The 25,499-nt window shown below is 47.5% G+C and overlaps 1 protein-coding gene across 23 annotated transcripts in view; it reads right to left on the bottom strand.

Moving 5' to 3' along the window:
• Positions 1–25,499, bottom strand: part of LOC140389119 (mucin-13-like) — a 206,150-nt gene that overhangs the window by 2,738 nt on the left and 177,913 nt on the right. For all 23 annotated transcript variants that reach the window (XM_072473324.1, XM_072473279.1, XM_072473344.1 and 20 more), the window contains 6 exons: positions 24,184–24,305; positions 20,023–20,160; positions 11,142–11,256; positions 9,009–9,046; positions 5,703–5,790; positions 1,619–1,727 (listed from right to left, as the gene is read on the bottom strand). In XM_072473324.1, the coding sequence (XP_072329425.1) occupies positions 1,619–1,727; positions 5,703–5,790; positions 9,009–9,046; positions 11,142–11,256; positions 20,023–20,160; positions 24,184–24,305 (610 nt within the window). The remainder of the gene's footprint in view (positions 1–1,618; positions 1,728–5,702; positions 5,791–9,008; positions 9,047–11,141; positions 11,257–20,022; positions 20,161–24,183; positions 24,306–25,499) is intronic.

Here is a 25,499-nt window from a genome sequence, read left to right as displayed (position 1 = left end):
AATTAATCATTTTGCATGAAGGTATCAGAACTATTTAATTAGCTACTTTGAACTAATTAGTTTGCCTAATTCTACACTTGTTTTAGGTAATTTTTAATATTATGGTTGATAGTTACTGTTACATACACATCCGGTTTGCATTAGCAGTGTTATAAACATTTACTAGTCTCAGCGAATTTCTGGAATTTGACTGCCTATAATAAAAAATCATGAGAGGACCAAGTAGGGAGAAAAAGTGCAATGGAGCAAGAAACTAAAAAGGGAATTTCAACAATTTATAAATGTTCGTCAGTTGAAAATAGGATTAACTTTATGTGAGCATTTTATCAAATATTAGGATATTAGCAGAGAGGCATTTTTGTCCTCTGTGGTCTTGTGCATATCAACATTTTGGAAATATGATTGGAAATTTGGAACCGGTGAGATAAAATTTCTAATGTGCCAATATTAAATAAAATAAGAGTTGAGATTTTCCTGGGAAGGGATGAGTCCCAACATTGGGACCTAACGTGGATACAAAACTCACATGGGGAGGCTGTGGGACCACAGGCAACAATACTCCTGGCGGCAGTCAATTAAGAGGCTGTCACTGAGGCTACCATTCAATTAAGGATGGTAAGCTGACTTTCCATGCTGTTGGCCTGATCGGGCCAACACCTCTGTAGCCTTCGCAGAATCGTGGAGTGAAGGGGCAGATGCCGAGTCTGCAAGGAGAACCAGATGGTGCCTCCATTTTAAAATACCTTCATAGAGATGGTAAAAGATTTGTTCCTGTGACAGGGTCAGGCAGGCAGGTCCCAGCGATTAGAGGTGAAATCACTCAACCAGTGTCTGAGGCGTGGTCATTGCCTCTGGGTCCCCCTTCTTGGTTACTGGTGTCTCCAACTTTGATGCTACCTCCCCCATACTGGAATGCCACTGGGACGCTGCCCCCATGCAGCTGGTGGCTCTCCCACTCAGTGGGAACCAATTCACCACTGGGAAAATTCCAGTGGCCCAGGAAAATGGTTGTCAATAGTTCTTCAATTATTTAAATTGGCCGTTGGCCTAGGAGAAGGAAGCAGCTGAATTGCTTCTGTTTCATGCTGCTGGGAAAATGGTCCAGCAAGAGGACTGCATTTTGGACCCTTCCTGATGTGGCACCTGGGAATTTTACCAGCCTGCCACCTGGGAGCCAATAAAATCTCTCCCAAGCAACCAAAATAAATTGGAAAATTGTTCTTGTTAAAGAGTCAGCTTTTTTCCTAGCAAAGTCATGGTTAATTAAATTGCATAAATTAAATAACTTTACTGAACTTTGCTGAGCATCACCCACACTTGCCTAAAGTAATTCACTCAGCAATTCAGCATTTAAATTGGTTTAGTTTAAGATATTAATTCAAAGTCATTCAAAGTATTTCGTATGGCAGTGAAAATGTGTTTTCACTGCCACTGTATAACTCAAAGAGGAAAGCTGGGTGGGAAGAGCTACACAGCTCATATATGACCCTGATTTACCTTCCATTAATTTAACTTGAGGGAAAATCTGAGGTGTTCTGTACTGGTGCGCAATCCTCATGTAAAGCATATCAAATTATTTAAAAATAACTCATCAGTCTTTAGCTGATGATCTGCTTACCATCGAGTCGATGCCCATATTTACTCTTGGAATCTTCATTTGATGTCCTCCTGTGTTCGATTGTTCATTCAAGAGGTGTTCATGTTCACCATTGTCAACATGTTTTAGTCTGCAGCAGTGAAATTTAATAGTTGCTCATTTAGAAAGTATATCTGTATTAGAAAATGAAGCAACTCTACAATGGATCAGAGCTTGGAACCTTCTACTATTTTGACCTGGTGTTGTTAAACTTCTTACTGTTTTCTTGAGCAGAATAGATTTTTCAACCATAGAACTGTTTCCATCATGGCCCAATGAACTGCTGTCTCACACTTGTGTGTTTATGATCTATTGATGTTACCCCTCCACTCTCCAAACATTTCAGACATTTTTGGTCTTTTTTGTATCATCAGCTATTTTTGGCTACCTTGGGGAGGAAACTATTTGAATTATGTTTTGCAGAAGTGCCTGAGAAGAAAGATCAGTATTTTCCAGAAGATTTCAGACTTTGTTCAGAATGCTACAGTGCCATATTTATATTAAAGTAATGCTTCTTTAAACAATTGATCAGCATCGACTTCCCTCCTTCTACTAAAGTTACAATTTACATTGTTTGCTGAATTCTACAGTGCTTAGATTGGACATGAAGAATGTCCACTTATTTTTTAAAAATAAATTTAGTGTATCCAATTCATTTTTTCCAATTAAGGGGCAATTTAGCGTGACCAATCCACCTGCCCTGCACATCTTTGGGTTGTGGGTGTGAAACCCACGCAAACAGAGGAAGAATGTGCAAACTCCACACGGACAGTGACCCAGAGCCGGGATCGAACCTGGGACCTCGGTGCTGTGAGGCAGCAGCACAAATCACTGCGCCACTGTGCTGCCCTGGAATGCCCACTTATAAGTTCATAAGATATAGGAGCAGAATTTGGCCTTTTGGCCCATCGAGTCTGTTCTGTCATTCAAACACGGCTGATCTCATCCTGGCCTTACCTCCACCGTCCTGCCCATTCTCTGTCACCTTTCAACCCATTACCAATTAAAAATCTGTCTACTGTCTATCTCCTCCTTAAATGTACTCACTGTCCCAGCATCCACCACACTGTGGGGTAGCAAACTCAACAGATTCACAACCCTTTGGGAAAAGTAGTTTCACCTCAACTCTGTTTTAAATTTGCTATCTTTTATCCTGAGACTTATGACCTCTCTTTCTAGAATGACCCACAAGAGGAAGCATCCGCTCTACGTCTACTTTATCAGAAGATTGTGGGTATACAATCAGATTGAGGAGGAAAAGGAGCTATAAAACAGAAAATTGAGAAAGAAAGGGCAATTGGTGACATCCCTTGTAATTTTAGGTGCGGATTGCTATTTAATTCATTAAAAAACACTTTGGCCAGGATTTTGTCAACGGAGTGTCATTCCCAATGCCGTAATCAGAACTGAGGGCCTCCGCTGCCTTTCCACTTTTGGTGCCAGCTGCACGCATGGAAAATAAGTTCGATTTATCTGCAGGGGAAGCTTCTCATTGGTGAAACCTGCTGTCAGCTAACATTGCAGCATCTATGGGTGGCCCATTCATGAACCTTCTTTTCAAATCGGGAGACTATGCATTGTTGCCAGGACACTCCACCACTAAGACCATAATCTTTGTAGAAATATTAGACCATTGAAGCAGATCAGCAGCATGGTTCAGTGAAGCCTCCCTGCCCATTCCCCTTCAGCCTGTCAGGGAAATGTGGGAGGTGCTCTTTCCTGCAGATGGCATCAGAAGGCCTCAAGGAGACCTGGATGGGGATGGCAGAGGTGGTGAGCAACCCCGGGGGTGACCCACCGAACCTGGGTCCAGTTCAGAAAACGAGTTAACAGCTTACTCTGATCCAAAAGGATAAGTAGCAATGGTCATCAAAAATGTCTGCAAGTGGGCAGTTATGTCTGAAAAGTGAATGTGAAATCAACCTTAGTGCTACATGGCAATTGAGACCAAAGCTTGTGGAAGTTTGCCTTTTGTGTGTGTTTGGATGCAATGTGTGAATGACAGGATCATTGTGTGATGGATTGCATGCAGATAAAGAGGTTAGATGTCACTTGACAAGTCATTAACTCTGCATTTTGTCATATAGGACAAGTAGACCCACAATGTCAGTGAGAGGAGATGCACAGGAGGAGGAGGAAGAGGAGTTCCAGACCTAAGGCACTTCCCAGCCGCCAAGGAGCAGACAATGGAAATCCCTGGCCAAGGATGCGATCAGTGGAAAGTGGCGAGGCTGGACCAACCAGGAGTAAGGAGGACAAGGCAACCTTTTTTCTGTTCACCACAGGTCATCACTATCCAAAGGCCAGGCCACAGCCAAGAAAGAAACCAAAAGACTTGGAACGAAGAAGCCATATACTTCATCATCCACCTTCACCAGTTACACCAACACAGTCTGTGGAGGAGTAGTGTGTAAGTTCTGGAGTACAGACTGGTGAGCACACCACAGAGCAATCGCTGAATGTGGATATGACAACTGGGTCCCCTGAGGATCATAGGAGTGCTGGAGATCAGGTCCCGGGCGACAGATCTCTGCTCTGGTCATGGCCACAAGAAGCCTGATGGACATGCAACAGAGGGAAGAGGCAAATGTAGTGGCGATATCAGTGATTATACAAAGAATAGAGGTATCCATGCACGCTTTGTGTTATGCCACATCCCAGGCTTCTGTGTGCATGGTTTCATCCATGGAAAGGATGCCGAGCACCAATAGGGGCAACGTTGAGCATTCAATGCATATGTGCCTTGATCTGCAATCCATCACTTTAGCCAAGGGCATAATGCAGCAGTGGCTGGGTGAGAGTGGGATGAGACAGGAGGAGTGCCTTCACGTACTCAGATGGTGGAGGAGTGCATGACAGCTTCTGCACAGACTTTATCTCACGACAGTCCCAAGCTTAGTGGTGTATTTTCATCCCCTCCACTATTGACCCCAACAGCTCCAGCAGGCGAGGCCGAGAGGGATGCCCCGCACCAGTGCAAGAGACCTGCAGTAGACTGGAGCCTTCAAGACTCCACGGCTCCAGAGGACGTCTGCCACGGTCATCCAAGGCAACACATTGAGCAGGCTGCTTCCACCTCATCCACTGATGTCAAGGTTGCATCAAGACATAATGGGAGAAAATTAAAATTGAAAAAATACCAGCTTTAAAGTGGCACAGGTGATATTTTCATTTTGTTTGAACTGATAAAAAATGCCTAATATCACTTGTTTGCTGTATTCTTTTATAATTTTTGAGAATTGTTGGGGCCTGTCATTCTATCAGATAAAACACTCATAGCATGCCTTGTGTTTCTCACAATGTGATGGGTGGAAAGGAGATGGGAGCACGATTTAGCAGGAATATAATAGAGTCCCGTTTTGGTTACATTTAGCGGGTAGTTTCTCAGCACCTACAGCAACGTGAACAACCCCGCTATCAAACTGGTTTTTTTTGGCCCTGTAATTCACACATTGTCCTGCTGAGGCCGCACTTACCTTTATTTCAGTGCAGGAAATGAAGGTAAGTGCAGCCTCCGGCCGTCATTTTTAAATCACGCCCTGACCGCTCGAATTCCCGGCATCCCCATCACGGACTCCGGGGCCCTCTCAATGTCTCAGCTTACCCCTTAGGGGGTCCTTGAGCCCCCCCCCCCCCCCCCCCCCCCCACACCACCTCATAAGAGCAGGGCACCCCTGGGCCTGATCCCTGGCATGTCCCTACAGTCCAAAGATGTGCAGATTAGGCGGATTGGCCATGCTAAATTGCTCTTCGTGTCCAAAAAAGGTTAGGCGGGGTTACTGGGTTACGGGGATAGGGTGGAGATGTGGGCTTAATTGGGATGCTCTTTCCAAGATCCAGTGCAGACTCGATGGGCCGAATGGCCTCCTTCTGCACTGTAAATTCTATGATTCTAATGCTATAATGTATACCTTAAAAAACAGACATTTCAGAAGTACATTTGCAAATTTATGAAATTACTTCAGTGATAATTAAATTTCTTTATCTTGAGTTGTACTTTTTGGAGGGTCTTTCTTGTGCATCAATTATGCAGAATATTGGATTCAGATAAAATAAATAATATTACCTGATACATGCGTAAATGAGTCCAATTGTCACACCCAGTAATGCAATTCCAAGTACAACACCTATCACTAGAGTAGTGAGTTGAAATCCTACAAAGTGAAATCACATTTTAAAATAATTATCAAATGAAGAATCACAAGCTGTACTTGAAACCTTTGAACCTCAATATTGATGCTGTAAAATGTTATTACATTGCTCCATAGATCATACAGCCTAAAAGAGGCAATCTGACTCATGGGCTAGAATTTTCCAGCCGTTCCACTGGCGGGATTGGGCTTTCCCATTGGTGAGGGGTGCATTCAACGGGAATTGCCATTGACAACGGCGGGATCTTTGCCAGACAATGGCGGGCCGCTACCGTGAAACACATGCCGGGTTTCGCGGAAATCTCACCGATTGTGTCTCTTTGAAAGAGCTATTGATTCAATTCTCCTTCCGCACTGTCTTAGCAGAACCCTGCATTTTTTTTACTTATCAGGTATAGATCCAATTTCATTCTGAAAGTTACTATTGAATATGTTTCCATCAGTTTTTCAGGCCATGCATTCCAGATCATATAGATTGCTGCATAACAAAAATCTATCATCCCTCTGATTCTTTTATCTTAAAGTTATATCCTCTGACTTGTGCCCAGTGCCAGTAAAATATTTTCTCATATTTACTCCTTGATCATCCCCATGAAATATCCCCTGAACCTTCCCTACTCTTTAAAAGTGAATGCCAAGCTTCTCTTATTTCTCTACCTTTCAAACTTTTAGGTCGGAATTCTCCGGCCGTTCGCCGGAGGCAGGATTCTCTGATCCCTCCGGCAGCACACACCCTCCTGCGGGCTTCCTGACGGCATGCATTGGCTTCAATGGGAATTCCCTTTGACAGAGGCGGGAGCAGAGAATTTCGCCATCAGTGAGTGGCGCACTGCCTAGATTCCTGACCTTAATGTTGTTCTTTCTTTTTGTAGATAAGCAGTTTATAAATGCATCAGTAAAATAAAGCAGGATAATGAGAAAATATAGCACAGTTGAATGTTGTTTGGACTTCCAATCTAACATTTGTTTAGAAAACAGAGTCTGCGATAACCTCAGTGGCTAGTTGACCTCATAGACTGAATGGGTTTATTTAATTTGAATTTCACGTACAACAACACAAGATGAACAGAGCTTTTTTTATTCATGTAGGTGTTGCTGACAAGGCCAGCATTTGTTGCCCATTCCTAATTTCCCTTGAACTGAGTTGCTTGCTGGGCTATTTCCGAGGGCAGTTAAGAGTCAGCCACATTGCTGTGGGCCTGGAATCACGGGTGAAATTCTCCCCCAACGGCGGGATGTCCGCCGACTGGTGCCAAAGCCGGCGCCAATCAGACGGGCATCGCGCCGGCCCAAAGGTGCGGAAGGTTCCGCATCTTTGGCGGCCTAGCCCCAACATTGAGGGGCTAGGCCGACGCCAGAGGGATTTCCGCCCCACCAGCTGGCGGAAATGGCGTTTGTTTCCCCGCCAGCTGGCGCGGAAATGCGGCGCATGCGCGGGAGCGTCAGCGGCCGCTGTCAGTTTCCCGCGCATGCGCAGTGGGGAGAGTCTCTTCCGCCTCCACCATGGTGGAGGCCGTAGCGGAGGCGGAAGGGAAAGAGTGTCCCCACGGCACAGGCCCGCCCGCGGATCGGTGGGCCCCGATCGCGGGCCAGGCCACCGTGGGGGCACCCCCCGGGGTCAGATCGCCCCGCGCCCCCCCCCAGGACCCCGGAGCCCGCCCACGCCGCCTGGTCCCGCCGGTAAATACCAGGTTTGATTTACGTCGGCGGGACAGGCAATTCCTGGGCGGGACTTCGGCCCATCCAGGCCGGAGAATCCAGCGGGGTGTCCCGCCAACCGGCGCGGCCCGATTCCCGCCCCCGCCCAATCTCCGGGAGCGGAGACTTCGGCGGGGGGCGTGGGCGGGATTCACGGCGGCCAACGGCCATTCTCCGACCCGGCGGGGGGTCGGAGAATGACGCCCCACATGTTGGCCAGACCAGGTAAGGATGGCAGATTTCCTTCCCTAAAGGACATTAGTGAACCAAATGCAATTGTGATAGCTGCAATTAGAGCCTTAATATTAATGTTATCTTAATTTTAAACTAGCAGCATCTGGCGATAGTTATTGACAATTTATTCATTACGATATTTTCACACATATATTCATAACCCAACAATTAATGCTTTTTGATGCAAGAGGATTCATTCGGTGTAGCAAATAAATTGTCCATGTGCTTCATCTTTTTAACAATAAATAAATGTTAAAAAATCCTTCTTCTATTGACAGACAGAGGAAGTCCATTTTGAAAGATCATGCCCCTTGCCTTGGAGTTCTTGGCTGGGATTCTCCGAAATCCCGGCCAAGTGCTGATGCTGGCGTCAAAAATCGGCGCGAGCAACGACTGCGCCAATGGGACTCCAGGCCCAGTCATTCTCCATTTCTTCAGGGGCTAGAATGGCACTGGAGTGCTGTGCGCTGCTCCGGCGCCAAACGCCGGCCCTACACGGCTGCCGCGGGTCCTCGCATGCGTGCCATGGCCGTCTCCGCACCGGCCCGCTGGCAACATGGTGGAGCCCTACAGGGGCCCGGCACGGAGGAATTTAGGCCCCCCCTCCCAGAATTAGCGCATCCGCTGATCAGTTGCCCCCGATCGCGGACCTGGCCACCGTGGAGTCGGCTTCCCCCGCCCCCCCCCACCAGGACGGCTCCCGCAGCCAGAATGCCGAGGTCCTGCCGGATAGGACCATACATGAATGACGCCGGCGGGACTCGGCGGGACTCGGCGGTACTCGGCGGGCACTCAACCCTTCGAGCGCGCTTTCAACGGCCCCCGACCGGCACTGCGGCGACCACGCCGGTGCGGTTGGCACCGATTCCCTGGTCACCAGAGAATTGGTGACCTGGTGTCGGAGCGGCATGGTGGGTGTCGATCACCCTCCCCCGCCGATTCTCCGACCAGGAGCGGGCTCGGAGAATCCCGCCCCAGATTTTTGGAAAATAAATTTTATGCTCATCAAGGTGAAGGATGTCAATGCTTGGAAATGCGGTATCATTGTTCTGAAACGTACTTCAGCATTAACAAGACAGTTATGCCATACGTTAGAGGTGGATTTGAACCCCCTTCACTGAGTTCGACCAATGTCCTTCGATAGGAATTTCTCATGGCTCAACTCTGCCCCACACACACGCCCACCCACGCACACACATAGACCACCAGGGAGGCACTGTCCATTAATGAAAAAATTCTATCCCTTTCATCTTATGTGTGAGGTTGAAGCTATTAATTGAATTTATTACCATCCTTGCAGTCTACTCCATTATAGCCAAATGGACACCTAAATTAAAAGAAGCACACCATTAGTTGAAACTAGTAATAATAAATGCTTTGTGTAACATTTTGAATTAACTCTGGTCTACTAAAACAGTTAACTTAAAATAAGAGTAAAAGAGTTAAAATTGTGTTTCTTTTTGTTCAGCTTTACTCAGTTACCAATAGTGTTTAGTTGTCTTTGCAAATCTCTTTAATGAATCTGCTTACCCTAACATTTTCATAAATCCTGAACAGAAAATACAAATGTTAATAATTTGTATGTAATTTTCTTCCTCTCCATTTTTCTCCATGCCTTTCCTATCCTGAAGGTATTAACTCTTTGCTGGAATGTATTTACATTTGCACCAATTGCTGCGTGGTGCTTCATTGATGGAGGGCCGGCTAGATTGATTGGCTAGATGGCTAGCATATGTTTCGGAATAACACCAACAGCATGGCTGACGCAGACGTGGAACCTGCCTCCTTAGCCTCCCCTAAGAGTTGAAGGCAATGGAAAACCACCACTGGCAAGGAACTAACAAGAAAACAGCTTAGGGTGAAACATCAGCAAGACACTAAGCCAAGTCTTTGGGCAGAGCAAACACATCATAGTTTATTTACATAAACTTTGATGGTGATTTTCAGCTTGCTGCTCAATCACAGAGGTACATTATCAGCAAAGTTATCGCAACACCACCACTTCCAATGCCACCTCCAAGTCGCACATCATCCTGATGTGGGCATACATCAGCATTCTTTCAACATCATTGGGGCCAACATCCTAGAAATCTATACCTAACGCAATTATAAGGATACCAGCATCAGAGGATGGCAGCTATTCAGGCACAATACCACTTTTTCAAGTAAAGCAGGAATGTGAAATAAATGAAACCTTGCTCCCATTTCCCATACACCAAGAACAATTAGAAACAAGGACTGGGATTTTCCAGTTTCCCCGTGGCAGTTTTCCTGCGGCGGAGGCAGCTTGCCATCAGCAGCCGGCGGGATTTTCTGGTCCCGCCGCAGTCAGTTGGCCATTTGCGAGGGTTCACATTTGGCGGGACAGTAATACCTGCCTGCTGACCCTGGATGCCAAGACAAGAGTCACCAAGGTAGGCTGGTTAAAAGCCCTGCCTCCATAGGCAGCTCTGACACAAACTGCTGCCATGGATGCTTAGACCTCTTCTACGGCTGCCGTGAAATCTCAGGTGGCAGCCATTTTCAATTTAAGGGGTCACTCCTGAATGGTGCTTCTAGGAGTTGCATCATTCCATTCTCCAACAGAGCATTAGGAGTGCCAAAATGCTGCCACAGAAGAATGACCTTGGCATGGAAAATGCATCTCATGATGACACTTCTCCTGCCAAATAGTCTGGCCGATCCATTGTTGATGCCACTCAGCGTACCAGGCCCAGAATAGCACAGTCCAAGCCAATACGAAATGGGAATCTCTAGGCCAAGAGCTGCTTGCGGTCATTCTTCAAGGTTATTTGAAGTGAAGGCAAGACCCATAAATCAGGGGCTAAGGAAGATAATGTAGGACTTTAATTGTAAGGAAAGTGGTAAGGATTGTGGGAAAAGTAGTGAATGGGGAAGGGAATAGGAAGGATGACTGAGGTAAAATGTTCCTCTCTCAGAGCTTGAGCAGATAGGGTTCTGGTGTTTTGCTTCTCTTTCCCTACTTTCTTCTCTTTATCTTCCATTTCTTCCTATTCCTCTTTCACTTGTAGTTGCCCAATGCTGGCAAGGATGTGTCCCTCATGATAACAGAACTGTGAGGGTGGCAGCAGACACAAATCTGGAAAGCCACTCAGGGATAGGCCTCAATGTTGTTCCAAATAGACCAAGCAGTGGAGGGGGTGCTTCAGCTCACTGCTTATTTTTTGATAATGCTCCTTGCGGTAGCAAGGCTTTTATGATAGACAAGCTTTATAGCTGTGAGTGGATTTGTGGCAGGAATCATGAATCCTGTTCAGAGGGGATATCTCACTGCACACAGCCGCTTTCTTCCAGCCACATCTCCTCCACTGGCTGGATGACAATGTGCAATGAGCAGCCTGTAGGGGAAGAAAGATTTGTAAAATAAAAGTAATCTTGTACGCTAGTTATTCAGACTCAACCTTTCACATTCTTTGTTGATTATTTTGTAGCCAGGAAGACATTTGCATTCGCATTTATGGTCACTGCTTCGAACAATGTACTCATTCCTTCCATCGCAGTTCAAATGACATGAATCTGAAGGTATTAAAGACAATCACTGTAAGTGGCTGTGGAATTGACTGAAAACTTTAGACAGGTATAATTAAAATGTTTTCTACATTAGTATCTTAAGTTAACAAACTAATTTACACATGTAAAATTGCTGCATAAAATTCAGAAGAAATTTATTCCAGACAGCTATAGGGTGATACATCCAGGAAGGATGAATAAGGGGAGGACAAATATACTTGAAATTTCAGTCAGGATTGGTTCACCGAATTTACTAACTGTAGCTTTGGTGGCACACCAGCTAGAATGGTGCGTATCCCTTTGCTCCAAGATTTTTCCTCACCTTGGGCCAAAGGTAGGAGATCAGGAGAATGTGCAGCAATTCTCTCCCATGCTGGTGAAACCTTAAAAGGTTTATGTAGCACCTTGAAAGGCTGGCAACCGCCAAATGGATTAACGAATACATGGTTTATTAAGGTGATGCACCATCAATTACACACGAGGCAAGTTGTAGGAAACAAAGTAATGGTTTTAATACTCTTAAGATGTAGCCTGTCTGCTGCTGAACCCAGACTGGAGACAGGGCTACAGATCAGTCAACTATATACAACACCCAGTGGGGCGGAGCCACGGAACAACAACACTATATAACACAGTAAGTAACAATGGAACAAACAGTAACAGAGAATATATACAGCGCTGTGAGTAACAGTGGAACAACAGTGGAACTACAATAACAGGGCAGCACGGTAGCATTGTGGATAGCACAAATGCTTCACAGCTCCAGGGTCCCAGGTTCGATTCCGGCTTGGGTCACTGTCTGTGCGGAGTCTGCACATCCTCCCCGTGTGTGCGTGGGTTTCCTCCGGGTGCTCCGGTTTCCTCCCACAGTCCAAAGATGTGCGGGTTAGGTGGATTGGCCATGATAAATTGCCCATAGTGTCCAAAATTGCCCTTAGTGTAGGGTGGGGTTACTGGGTTATGGGGATAGGGTGGAGGTGTGGACCTTGGGTAGGGTGCTCTTTCCAAGAGCCGGTGCAGACCCGATGGGCCGCATGGCCTCCTTCTGCACTGTAAATTCTATGGGCTTGGGTAGGGTGCTCTTTCAAAGAGCCGGTGCAGACTCGATGGGCCGATCTGCACTGTAGATTCTATGATTCTATGAAGATGTCGTAATTGTAGGTGGAGAGTTCGATCTTCCACCTCAGAATCTTGTCGTTCTTGATTTTGCCCCGCTGTGTATTATTGAAGGCTACCGACCGTTGGTCAGTGAGGAGAGTGAATCGCCTGCCGGCCAGGTAATGCCTCCAATGTCGCACAGCTTCCACAATAGCTTGGGCTTCTTTCTCGACGGAGGACTGTCGAATTTCAGAGCCCTGGAGGGTACGGGAAAAGAAGGCCATGCGCCTGATTGAGGGTAGCGGCCAATTCAAAATCAGATGCATCGCTCTCCACCTGGAACGGGATGGAGTCGTCCACAGCGTGCATCGTTGCCTTTGCAATGTCTGCCTTGATGCGGTTGAAGGCGAGGCGGGCCTCAGCCGACAGGGGAAAAAGGGTGGATTTGATGAGTGGGCGGGCCTTGTCCGCATAGTTGAGGACCCACTGGGCATTAAACGGGAAGAACCCCAGGCATGTCTTCAGGGCCTTGGGGCAGTGGGGAAGGGGAAGTTGCAGGAGGGGGCGCATGCGGTCGGGATGGGGCCCTAGGACTCCGTTTTCCACAACGTAGCCGAGAATGGCTAGGCAGGTCATGCAGAAAACGCACTTCTTATTATACGTAAGATTAAGGAGCTTGGCGGTGTGAAGGAAACGCTGGATGTTAGCGTCATGGTCCTGCTGGTCATGGCCGCAGATGGTGACATTATCCAGATAATGGAACGTGGCCCGCAGCCCGTACTGGTCAACCATTCAGCCCGTCTCCCGTTGGAAGACCAAGACCCCATTGGTGACGCCGAAGGGGACCCTGAGGAAGTGGTAGAGGCGCCCATCTGCCTCGAAGGCAGTATATTGGCGGTCCTCCGTGCGGATAGGGAGCTGGTGGTATGCAGACTTCAAGTCTACCGTGGAGAAGACTCGGTACTGCGCAATCTGGTTGACCATGTCAGATATGCGGGGAAGGGGGTACGCATCGAGCTGCAATTACCGGTTGATCGTCTGACTGTAGTCGACGACCATCTGGAGCTTCTCCCCAGTCTTGACGACCACCACTTGGGCTCTCCAGGGGCTGGTACTGGCCTCTATGATCCCTTCCCGCAGGAGTCGCTGGACCTCTGACCTGATAAAGGCCTTGTCCCGAGCACTGTATAGTCTGCTCCTGGTGGTGACGGGCTTACAGTCCGGGATGAGGTTAGCGAAGAGCGGGGGTGGGGCTACCTTAAGGGTCGCGAGGCTACAGACGGTGAGAAGGGGCAGGGGTCCACCGAACGTTAAGTCAGGCTTCGGAGATGGCATTGGAAGTCTAGGCCTAATAAAAGGGGAGCACAGAGATAGGGGAGGATGTAGAGTTTAAAGTTAACGTACTCTATGCCACGTATCTCAAGAGCTGCGACACAGTACCCCCGGACCTCAACAGAGTGTGATCCGGAAGCCAGGGAGGTTGTCTGCAACGCAGGAAATCTTTGGAGGGAGCATCGCCTTACTGTATACAGATGGCCGAAGCTATCCGTGCTCCCAGAGTCGAATAAGGAGGTTGTCTCGTTCCCGTTGATCCGGACGGTCATCATGGAGTTCTTGAGATGACAGGGCCGGGACTGGTCGAGGGTGACGGAGGCGAGCTGTGGAAGGTGGCTGGTCTGGTCGGTGGTAGCGGGTGGTGTCGAAGATGGCGGCCAAGATGGCGGCCCGCACGAGTCGCACGTGGCGGGTCGCGTAGAAGATGGCAGCCAAGATGGCGGCCCACACGAGTCGCACGTGGCAGGTCACGTCGGAGATGGCGAACAAGATTGCGGACTCCACGGGTCGAACATGGCGGGTCGCGTCAGAGATGGCGAACAAGGTGGCGGACTCCACGGGTCGCACAAGGCGGATGACGCATTAGAAGGGGGTGGTCCCGACAGGCATGATACCACGCGGCGGGATTTGGGCGTTTTAGGCCGGGCCTGGCAGACTTTTGCAAAGTGGCCCTTCTTACCGCACTCGCTGCAGGTCGCGTTCCGAGCTGGGCAGCGTTGTTTGGAGGCTGACCCTGGCCGCAGAAGTAGCAGGACGGTCCCCCGGAGTTGGCTTGTGACACCCCCGGATCGGGTGATGGCTGCGCCCAGGACGCCCACGAGAATGCCACGTGGTCGGGCGTGAAGGCATCCATATTCCGGAAGGCTATTTCCAGGGAGTTTGTGAGCCGCACCGTGTCGTTTAGGTCGAGAGTACTCCCTTCGAGCAGGCACTGACGGATGTAGTCAGACCTAACGCCGGCCACATAGGCGTCCCGGATCAGGAGCTCGGTATGTTGAACTTCCGTTACTGCCTGGCAGCTACAATTCCGGGCGAGTACCCGTAGGTCATGCAGGAACTCGGCCAAAGATTCTCCTGGGTGCTGACACCTCATGGCGAGGAGGTGCCGGGCATACACCTCATTTACCGCCCTCACGTACTGCCCTTTGAGGAGTGTAATCGCCTCGTCGTACGTGGCCGTGCCTCTGATGAGGGTAAATATTCGGTGGCTCACCCGGGCGTTGAGGACCCGAAGCTTGTGCTCCCCTGAGATGGCGTCAGTGGAAGAGTCGAGGTAGGCCTCGAAACAGCTTAGCCAATGCTGGAAGATCACGGTGGTGTCGGCTGCCTCTGGGTCCCGGTCCAATCGCTCAGGCTTGAGTGACTTATCTATTGTACTATCTTCGAGTATTAAATTGATGCATCATCAATTACACAAGAGGCAAGTTGTAGAAAACAAAGTAATGGTTTTAATACTCTAAGATGTAGCCTGTCTGCTGCTGAACCCAGACTGGAGACAGGGCTGCAGATCAGTCAACTATATACAACACCCAGTGGGGCGGAGCCACTGAAGAACAACAATATATAACACAGTGAGTAACAATGGAACAAACAGTAACAGGGAATATATACAGCGCTGTAAGTAACAGTGGAACAATAGTGGAACTACAATAACAGTGGTTCACCACATCAGGCAAATAACTATTTACAGTGAGTGAGATAAAGGCTATTCTACTCCATGACTCCAAACTCCTAACTACAGTAAAATACCTACGCTGAGCCCCAGGATTCGCGCTCTATGGGTCACATCACCCTCTGAGTACTCATCCCCTTAAAGGGGAACACTACCACATTGTAGATTGAGATTTAAAGGTTCTGACACGTAAATCTTTAAAAGTTGGAGGTTAAATTGTTCTCCGAGGTGATACAAGGATTAAACGTTTCAGTTATGAGAAAAGGGAAATCTCTGTTAATTTGAGTAAAGAAGATTAAGCTCTTTCATTAATCAGTCGTTTCACAGAGAATCAATCATCAGAGTTCTGTTTAAAATTATGAAGGCTTTGATAAGGGAAGACAAGAGATGCAATTACATCATTCCTTTCACATCAGAAAATTCCAAAATACTTCACGGCCAATTTAAAGTGTAGACACTATTGTTATGTTGATAAATACAACCGTCAGTTTGTACATAGGAAGGTTCCAAGAACACAAATGGGGTAAATGACCTGTTAATCCGTTTTAGTCATTAATTGAGGAATAACTGTTTTCCATCACATTGGGATAACATCCTGCCCTTTTTCGGATGATGCCACAGGCTGTTTAACATCTAAATTAACAGGCAGACAGGGCCTCAGTTTAATATCTCACCTATCCTCCCACATCCTCCCACAATGAATTACCCCCTGAGGACTAAATTAAATAGCCCATGAAAAGAAGCACAGGGATTGTAATGCATGATTACCCTTGCCTGCTGATTGAAATTTAAATAGCTCGACAATTTAGTGTTGCCTCTCCATTAAAATGTGTGCTCGGTGTCTGTCCCCAAGCACTTGGCAGCTATACCACAAGAAGTGTAATGATCTTATTTGGGGATTAAGGTCAGTAAATTAATCTTTACATGACACCTCCTCCCTACCACACGATCCACTTCTCTGCATCACATCCCATCATTCACCCAGAAATACTCCCGAGCACTCAGGAGTCACGCTTAACATCCAAATGGTATACCTCAGCCTCCCACATATACCAAGAATGAGAACATCAAACCCAACTCCCATGCTTCCAAATATATCCAGTAACCCAACAATGGAAAACGCATTACCCCAACCCAGTGCAGCACAATCACTGACATTCTTCCCTCTTGCCTGCAGGCCACGGTGATACACAATAGAAGGGAGCAGAACAGATCCAGTGGCGGACAAGGATGCCTACATCTCCTGAAGTCCCACATGATGTGGTTGGCTGCAACAGAGACTGTGGCACCTGGCATCACTGAAAACATTGACGAAGGTGGTATGTTTGTGCTTAATGCCCCATCTCAATTTCTAGATCATCTTTGTTTCCTCTGGAAACTCCGGTTTCCTCCCACAGTTCAAAGATGTACAGGTTAGGTGGATTGGCCGTGCTAAATTGGGTGTCCACAAGGTTAAGTAGGGTTACGGGGATAAGGTGGAGGCGTGGGCTAAGGAAGATGTTCTTTCCAAGGGTTGGTGCAGACTCGATGGGCCACTTTTTGCACTGTGAATTCTATGATTCTACTCTCTGGCATAGTATGCAAGTTGCAGGTGGTGTGACCATGGGCCTCTTGCTTTCCATCCCATCCTCCTACAGTCGCCCCATCTTTCCTTTCTAATTTGCTGCTTTCAAACATCCAAGAACTGTTACTTACTCAGCTAAAGGAGACCCGGGAGGAGAAGAGAGAGGCACTTTCATTTGATTTGATATTTACAGCCACCAGTTCAGATATTGGCACTGCATGTACCTTAAAGGCGAGTATAGAATTGGAATCAGCACATCGTGAGTCACTGGGCTTGACTGAGCTGCAGCCAGGCCTGACAGATGGATGGTTTGTGTGCCAGTTTACTGGAGCATGAATTCTGCTATGGTGGGGTCAGATAAGGAACTTGATGGAGGAGCATATGGTGAATGCTGATAAGGGATCTTAGATCATAGATGCTGGATGCATTGGTTGACTAACTAGATAAACTCCTTGCACTGTTAAGGAACGTGGAGGATTCTTTTTCCACCTTCGCAGAGGGAACTGGGCAGAGCTTGTCTTCCCACAGCTACCTCTACCTCTCTGTCATGCTGCAAACCCGCAGCCACTGTCTTTATGAGGACAGGTCATCAGATCCTCTGCCCTATCTGTGAGGGAGCAGCAAAAGCCTTTTCCACAATCCAAAATACACCACAACATCTCCAGAAACAATTTGCAGCTATAACTCAAGAGATGTAGCAAGAGTATAATTTATTCAAAATGATCTTATCAACAAGTTGGCGCCCTGGATCTTTAAATAATGTTAGCAATGCAGCTGAACACATGTTCAGTGGTAACTGACAAGTGAATTAGTTGAACAGACCTGCATGGTCCGGATGTATAAATTGAGCATCAAATCAGCTGCTACAGCTGCTGGATGCCACAGCAGTACACGCTTAGAAGCTTCTCGTGAATGCAAAGGAGGCTTCAGGAGACACCCTTTCCAGCACGTGGCACTGCACAGGCCACACCAGAAACAACTAGAGGCACGGCACAACCCATTCAGATGGTCTCCGGCTTCTATAGTGCTGTCACCAACAGTGCTTTGGGAAGCCGGAGGCCATTTGAGTGGGTTGTGTCATGCCTCTAATTGTGAAATCACGTCGGCGGGGTTCCCAACGGATCTAGACCAATGAGACCTGGCAAACAGTCCCCGCCAGAGGTGCACAGGTAGGTACAGCCCCAATGGGGGGAAGAGTATCATGCCTGGGCAGTACCCTGGCATTGGCACCTGACACTGGGCCAGTGCCAGAGGGCAGTGCCAGGTGGGCTTACATTGGGGCGATTCGGAATAGGGGATGTTCCTGGGGAAGGGGAGGCCTGTCCATGGAGGGATGGTTTTTTGGGGGTAGGTTTCGTGTCTGTGGGAGAGTGGGGCGGTCCCATGTTCTTGCAGGGGGGTTGTTTCCATTTCCATGATGGGGGCACGGGTGATGAGGAGGGCCTTTTATTTTTTTTTCAGATCGGGGTGCCAAGGAGCTGAGGTTGCTGCAGAGCCTACCCTGCCAGCATGATATTGTGGGTCTGCCTCTTTCATTTATTTTCAAAATGCATGAAGATTTTACGGCAAAAGCCAGAAAGGTAGCTGACAGCTTGCATCACCTTTACCTGCTCAAGCCAACACTGGGTAAAAAAATTATAAAATTCTGCTCATTGTCTTTTAACAAGTTTAACAGATTGCCACAAGTCTTTTACCAAAAATTCTTTCTTTATTTATAGAACCAGAGGGATCAAAATTGAATCAGTTATAAAATTAATGCAGAAAATTAGGAGTAAAGCATGTAATTAAATTGTACCAACTTAATCTAAAAAAGGACTGTCCTGCTTCAGGACTATGTGCAGCTGAAACATTACTATTTTAAATAAGTAAATACAGGGATCTACAGTAATGCCTTAATAACAGTTTTCTTCTCACTTCTCCTGTATAGTTATTTATGCTTTTAAATGAAATTAAAGGATGGTACATTTTAAAGAGAACATTATCTTGGAAACTATAATCAGCAAAAACAAATTTCAGTGATTCATGGTCCTGCCTGTTGATCACCCTATTTCCCCTTTCTTTTATTTTGACTTTCTTATTTTGATCCATGGATGATTAATGGACATGTCTCTTTGAGGCAAGCAGCCAGTATCTTTAATTCAAGCAGAAGAATCCAGACGTTATAAGAGAGATCACTTTGCTAGCCTGTTCTGGTTTGATAAGAGACCACAGACTTTTCGGCACCAGTGAGAGAGATAGGTTAGGACTCGGTTTGATCGATTGGCTGGTGGCCAATGAATAGGCCCGAAAGGCTGTACTCTGCCTGGTAACAGATGGTGATTGGATTATATCCCAGTGGGATAGTTTTCAAAGTCCTTAGGCATTTCAGTTTTGATTCTGGCAATGCAGAGAGAGAATGAAGTATCTCTTTCTCCAGGAAACTGCTGTGAATGTTGTATTTCTCAAAAAGGCCTGTGAGTGCCAATTCTCTCCAGAACGTCTGTGAGCGCGATCTTTCTCCAGAAATCCTGTGAGTGTTGTACTTCTCCAGAAAGCCTATGAGTGCCATCTCTACAGAAAAACTGTAAGTACTGCATTTCTAAACTACAGAGAACCTGGATGAATGAATCTACAGAGAAGACCATTCCAGGCTGCAAAGAATGGCTTTAACCTGCAAGTTTGCAGTGAAGAAAGGTGTGCTAAAAACCATCTGAAACAAATACTTTTTTTCTTTTTGTTTATTATTTTTTACTCCTTTCCACTCTTCTGTATTAGGTTGTCCTCTGTATGTGTAGAGGATGGGGGGCAAGTTAAAGTGGGGAGTTAGGAATTAGTTAATAGTTAACCAGTTGTATTTGCTGCACAGTTCATTATAGTTCTTGTTATAAATAAACGGTATTTGTGTTTAACTTACAAACCTGGTGACTGTAATTACTGGGCAGCCAAGGACAAAGACTTTGGGTATCTTTATAAAAATTATTGGTTAATTCACTTGCATTGTGACCCCGGGACCTGTGGGGCTGGAATTGACCGTGCACTTGCCCAGTCCCAACAAAAATTGCATATCAATAAGCACGCTAAATGTTTAATATAGTTATAAAAGTCAGGTGCTAAAGGAAAATACCTCTGCATGTTGTTTCGTTTACATTTGTTTTATAAAATCCAATTTTACAGATACACTCAGCTAGTAGTCCCCGAGGTTCCTGAAAACAATTTGACGTTGTCTCTTTGTCACACTTTTTCACTTTGCATCCAGGCACAGCTGTTAAAGAGATCAAAATAGGAAGTCAAATTCCAAACATCTAATATACACACCGTAATCAATGACACATCGATTGTCACCTAAAGCCTCAAATTCACATTATTGTGAATATTGTTTGGGCTCTGATAAATATTAATTAACTTTTCCATTAACATTTAAAAACTGTATACTAAACATTAATTTTCTAATTGTTTTTAACAGCGGAAATTTCAGCTCTGCTAACAAATATTGGGCAGTTACAAACAGATGACAGAACCACCAAAGAAATCTTGGCCGGGATTCTCCAATCCCGCGGCCAAGTTCTGATGCCGGCGTGAAAAGCGCTGCGAGCCAGTCCAGCGTCAAAGGGTCTCAAGTGGCAGGTATTCACCCCTTCCTAGGGGGCTAGTATGGCACCGGAGTGGTGTCCGCAGCTCCGGTGCCCGAAAGCCAGCATGCCACGGACGGCGCGAGTCTGCGCATGCGCGCCATGGCTGGCGCGAGTCCGCACATGCGCATGGGTTCCCGGCTCCGCACCGGCCTCCAGGCAATATGGCAGAGCCCTACAGGGGCCCGGCGCGGAGAAACATAAGAACATAAGAACTAGGAGCAGGAGTAGGCCATCTGGCCCCTCGAGCCTGCTCCACCATTCAATGAGATCATGGCTGATCTTTTGTGGACTCAGCTCCACTTTCCGGCCCAAACACCATAACCCTTAATCCCTTTATTCTTCAAAAAACTATCTATCTTTATCTTAAAAACATTTAATGAAGGAGCCTCAACTGCTTCACTGGTCAAGGAATTCCATAGATTCACAACCCTTTGGGTGAGGAAGTTCCTCCTAAACTCAGTCCTTAATCTACTTCCCCTTATTTTGAGGCTATGCCCCCTAGTTCTGCTTTCACCCGCCAGTGGAAGGAACCTGCCGCATCTATCCTATCTATTCCCTTCATAAGATCCCCCCTCATCCTTCTAAATTCCAACGAGTACAGTCAGAGTCTACTCAACCTCTCCTCGTAATCCAACCCCTGCAACTCTGGGATTAACCTAGTAAATCTCCTCTGCACACCCTCCAGCGCCAGTACGTCCTTTCTCAGGTAAGGAGACCAAAACTAAACACAATACACCAGGTGTGGCCTCATTAACACCTTATACAATTGCAGCATAACCTCCCTAGTCTTAAACTCCATCCCTCTAGCAATAAAGGACAGAATTCCATTTGCCTTCTTAATCACCTGTTGCACCTGTAAACCAACTTTTTGCGACTCATGCACTAGCACACCCAGGTCTCTCTGCACAGCAGCATGTTTTAATATTTCATCATTTAAATAATAATCCCTGTTGCTGTTATTCCTACCAAAATGGATAACCTCACATTTGTCAACATTGTATTCCATCTGCCAGACCCGAGCCCATTTACTTAACCTATCCAAATCCCTCAGCAGACTTCTGGTATCCTCTGCAATTTTTGCTTTCCCACTCATCTTAGTGTCGTCTGCAAACTTGGACACATTGTCCTTGGTCCCCAACTCCAAATCATCCATGTAAAACATAGTAAAAACATCGGCCCTCCACGGAACTAGCCCGTCCGCCGATCGTTAGGCCCCGATCGCGGGCCAGGCCACCATGGAGGCACCCCCCTCGAGGTCGGATTCCCCCACCCCTCCCACCAGGACGGCCCCCAAAGCCAGAACTCCGAGGTCCCGCCGGGAGGGACCATACGCGGGACTCAGCCGAACTTGGCGGGCACCCATCCCGTCAAGGCCCGGAGAATCGCCGGGGGGGGGGTGCGCTTTCAACGGTCCTCAGAATCGGCGCTGGAGAATCGGCGGGCCGGCTTCGGGGCAGCCTGGCGCAATTCTCGCACCCCTCCGCTGATTCTCTGACCCGGCACGGGGTCGGAGAATCCCGGCCCTTGTAGAAAGTGGATTGCTCATGTAATGTCTGATGTTTCACCTCTTCCTCAGTAGTAATAAAAGGAGACATGTTGTAGCTTCTAACACCAACAAGGCTCTTCCTGCTATCAAGTTTTTAGACTAATATCACCATGCTGGATTTTACGAGGTGCCATACTTTCTGTGATCCCTCCCATCTTCAACTGCACAGTTGGTGAGGACACTGCCCACCAAAAGGCTGGCTTCCATTTTCCAGTGGGGGCAGCATTAATTAGCTAGGGTGGGACATCCGCCCCCACCTGGGATGGAGGTTCAGCCTTAGAGAACTGCAGGCCAATCCTATTGGTTTTAGCAGTGGCCACAGTTGGGACTACAGCTAGTTCCTGAACAAGATCAGCTAATGGAGCCAGACTTCAAGGTACATTCTGGATATTGGTAGGGCCTGGCTGATGAACGAACGGGGTGAGGGAGATGGAAGGAGCCATTTTGAGAGGCTGGGGTAAAGGGGCTAGTGGTGGAGGTTAAATGTGATCCTTTGGAGGTAGTCCAATGAGCAAAAGGGACCCCCAAAGTTGTCCCCATCCGCACCCCCCCCCCCCACCCCTTACCAGACAACAGCCAGTGCGGTAAAACTGCCTGGCTACCCACCTGGTGTGGGCTTCCACTTGCAGCACCTTCCCCCCACCCTCCCATGGTGGCCCACTCCTGTAGAGGGTCCCCCTCTGCCCACCGAGCACTGGGGTCGCAGGCCCAGCACCCCCGGGTCCATTGCCTCTGAGCAAAGATAGCTACTCACCTCCACGGCTCCCCACAGAAGCCCTTCCGCCAGGTTCACATTTTTCAAAAGGAGCACTAATCGGTGCCAGCGTGAGCACTTGTTGGGGAGAAAGATGAATCGCGGGAGGCCGTTTGCTATGGGGTGTCTCCCGGTAATTGTATGGAAATGGGGTTAAGTGGTGATAATTGGCCTCTCGCCACGCCATGGCGAGATCCTGATTTCGCCAACAGGAGCAGTCCAGTTGCAACGCAAACTGTTTGGCGCCTAGCACAGTTCTCTTTTTGGCCTCTCCCACTATTCACCAGCCTCGTTTCGCTTGAGGGAGAGCATAACGAGGCCAGAGAATGGCGCCCTTTGTTTCCAGTCCACCAAAACATTTTATCCACATCTCCTCGTACCACACTCCTGGATTTTTCTGATGTCTCTTCTAAATATTCCAGATGCAATGCATTTGCTACATTTCCTTTATATATCCAATTCGTCACTTCTTCAAAAACTCTATTAAATTTGTCCAGTATTGCTTGTCTTTAACAAGTCTATGCAACAAGTCTTTTAAGAATCCATGCATTGCATGGTTGATGCTCATTATGCACTCCTGCCAATTTTACATTGAAAACAATGCAGGGTAAAAACAGAGGGGTGGCAAGTAATCCAGCTGAGCATGTCAGGTTAAAATCAATATTTCACTGCAATTGGTGCTGAATTAAATGACCTATAACTATCTGGATTGAACTACCCATCCTTCTTGAAGCAATGCTGTTAAATCTGAATATTTAAGAAGGATTAAACATTTCCTGACCTCATTCAACAGCCAAGGGTGTGTGACATCATTCAGTGACTTATCTGCCTGAGCTTTGCTAATCCTTTCAGGGCCATTTATTTTTCTGTGATCAACTCTAACATTTGCTCCACACTCGTCTAAAGTAGACCTACATTCTCACTTGTGCCATTATTTGTAAAAACATTGCAAATTATTTATTTAACATCTTTAGCTTCCACAGATGTTTCCCTCCTTCATCCTTGAACAGTCTTCACCTTTCTTTAGCTACTGTTTTAGTTTTTATATGCTTTTATACAAGCCCTTACCATTTCCTTTTATATCAATAAGCATTATTTCATTTCTTCCTTTTTTTCTATTGGGAGTGCAAATTCCATTATATACCATGGTATTTTGGATTTAGCATATCAGGATTGCTGGGTAGGTGCAAAAATGAAGCCAGAACAGCCCTCTTCACCAATGAATGCTTGGATGCCTTCCTGAAGATGTTCAGTGGAAGTTGGTAGCATTATAAAGGCCAGAAACTTCACTTTATAATAGCGGAGCAAAACTACTTCATTTCTGATAGAAAATCCAAAAATGCCATTACTTACAATAATATGAATAGTTTGAATTTCCCTCGATGGCATTCTTTATAGCTTGTGTAATGACTTCATCATTCACATTGGTATCCTGAATAAATGTATGTGTTACAGCTGTGATGACACTTCCACTCCTGCAATTAGAAAGTTAAATATTATCATTGACTAGCACAAGTACATGGTAATATGGTTACTAAGTCATGTGAGCTATTAAAAAGCCCAATTAAGAGTCCATTTTTACCCTTTCTTCTCTTCATCACTCTTGAAACCTTTTCTCAAGTCACTTTCCTTTGTTGTCACCCAGCCATGCCACCTTTAATTTCTCCCCCAGGCAGATTTCAGCTCAATCCCTACCCAAGCCCATCATAACTCCTTCATGTGCCAATTCTCCTGTCAGTACACTAGGCTTGAATTGTCCTGGATAAACCCACAGATTCCTGCCTTCACCTCTCAACTTTCTCTGAACACCAATGCCTCGAGCAGCAGCCCCTCTCTGCAATTCCCTCCAGAATGTCTGTTTGCTAGACATAGTGGGCGTGATTCTCCACTCCCACGCCGGTTGGGAGAATCGCCTGGGCCGCCAAAAGTTCCGGAGCCGCCGGTCCGATGCCCTCCCGCGATTCTCCCAAGCGGCGGGAACAGGCCGGTCGAGTTTCGCAGGCCGGAGAATCGCCGGAGACACCCAAAATGGCGATTCTCCGGCACCCCCGCGATTCTGAGGCCCGGATGGGCCGAGCGGCCAGGCCAAAACGGCGGGTTCCTCCCCGGCGCCGTCCACACCTGGTCGCTACCGTCGTGGGCGGTGCGTGAACGCTGGGGGGGGGCGGCCTGTGGGGGGGCGGCCTGTGGGGGGGGCGAGGGGGGATCCTGCACCAGGGGGTACCTTGAATGTGGGGTGGCACGCGATCGGTGCCCACCGATCGTCGGGCCGTCCTCTCTGAAGGAGGACCTCCTTCCTTCCGCGGCCCCGCAAGATCCGTCCCCCATCTTCTTGCGGGGCGGATTTGGACAGGACGGCAACCACGCATGCGCGGGTTGGCGCCGGCCAACCCACGCATGCGCGGATGACGTCCGTTATGCGGCGCCGGCCGCGTCATCTATTCGGCGCCGCTTTTACGCGGGCGACAAGGCCTGGCGCGGGTAGATGACGCGGCCCCTATACTGGCCCATTGTCAGGGCCTGAATCGGTCGGGACCAGGGCCGTTCCGCGCCGTCGTGAACCTCGACGGCGTTCACGACGGCGCGGCCACTTCGGCGTGGGGGTGGAGAATCGCGCCCAGTAACATATGAATTGGGAGCAGCGGCATTTGATCACCTCTCATTGTTCT

This window comes from Scyliorhinus torazame, chromosome 2 (assembly GCF_047496885.1).
Source record: "Scyliorhinus torazame isolate Kashiwa2021f chromosome 2, sScyTor2.1, whole genome shotgun sequence".
In the NCBI taxonomy this organism is placed as follows: domain Eukaryota; kingdom Metazoa; phylum Chordata; class Chondrichthyes; order Carcharhiniformes; family Scyliorhinidae; genus Scyliorhinus; species Scyliorhinus torazame.
This window is presented reverse-complemented; position numbering and strand designations above follow the sequence as displayed.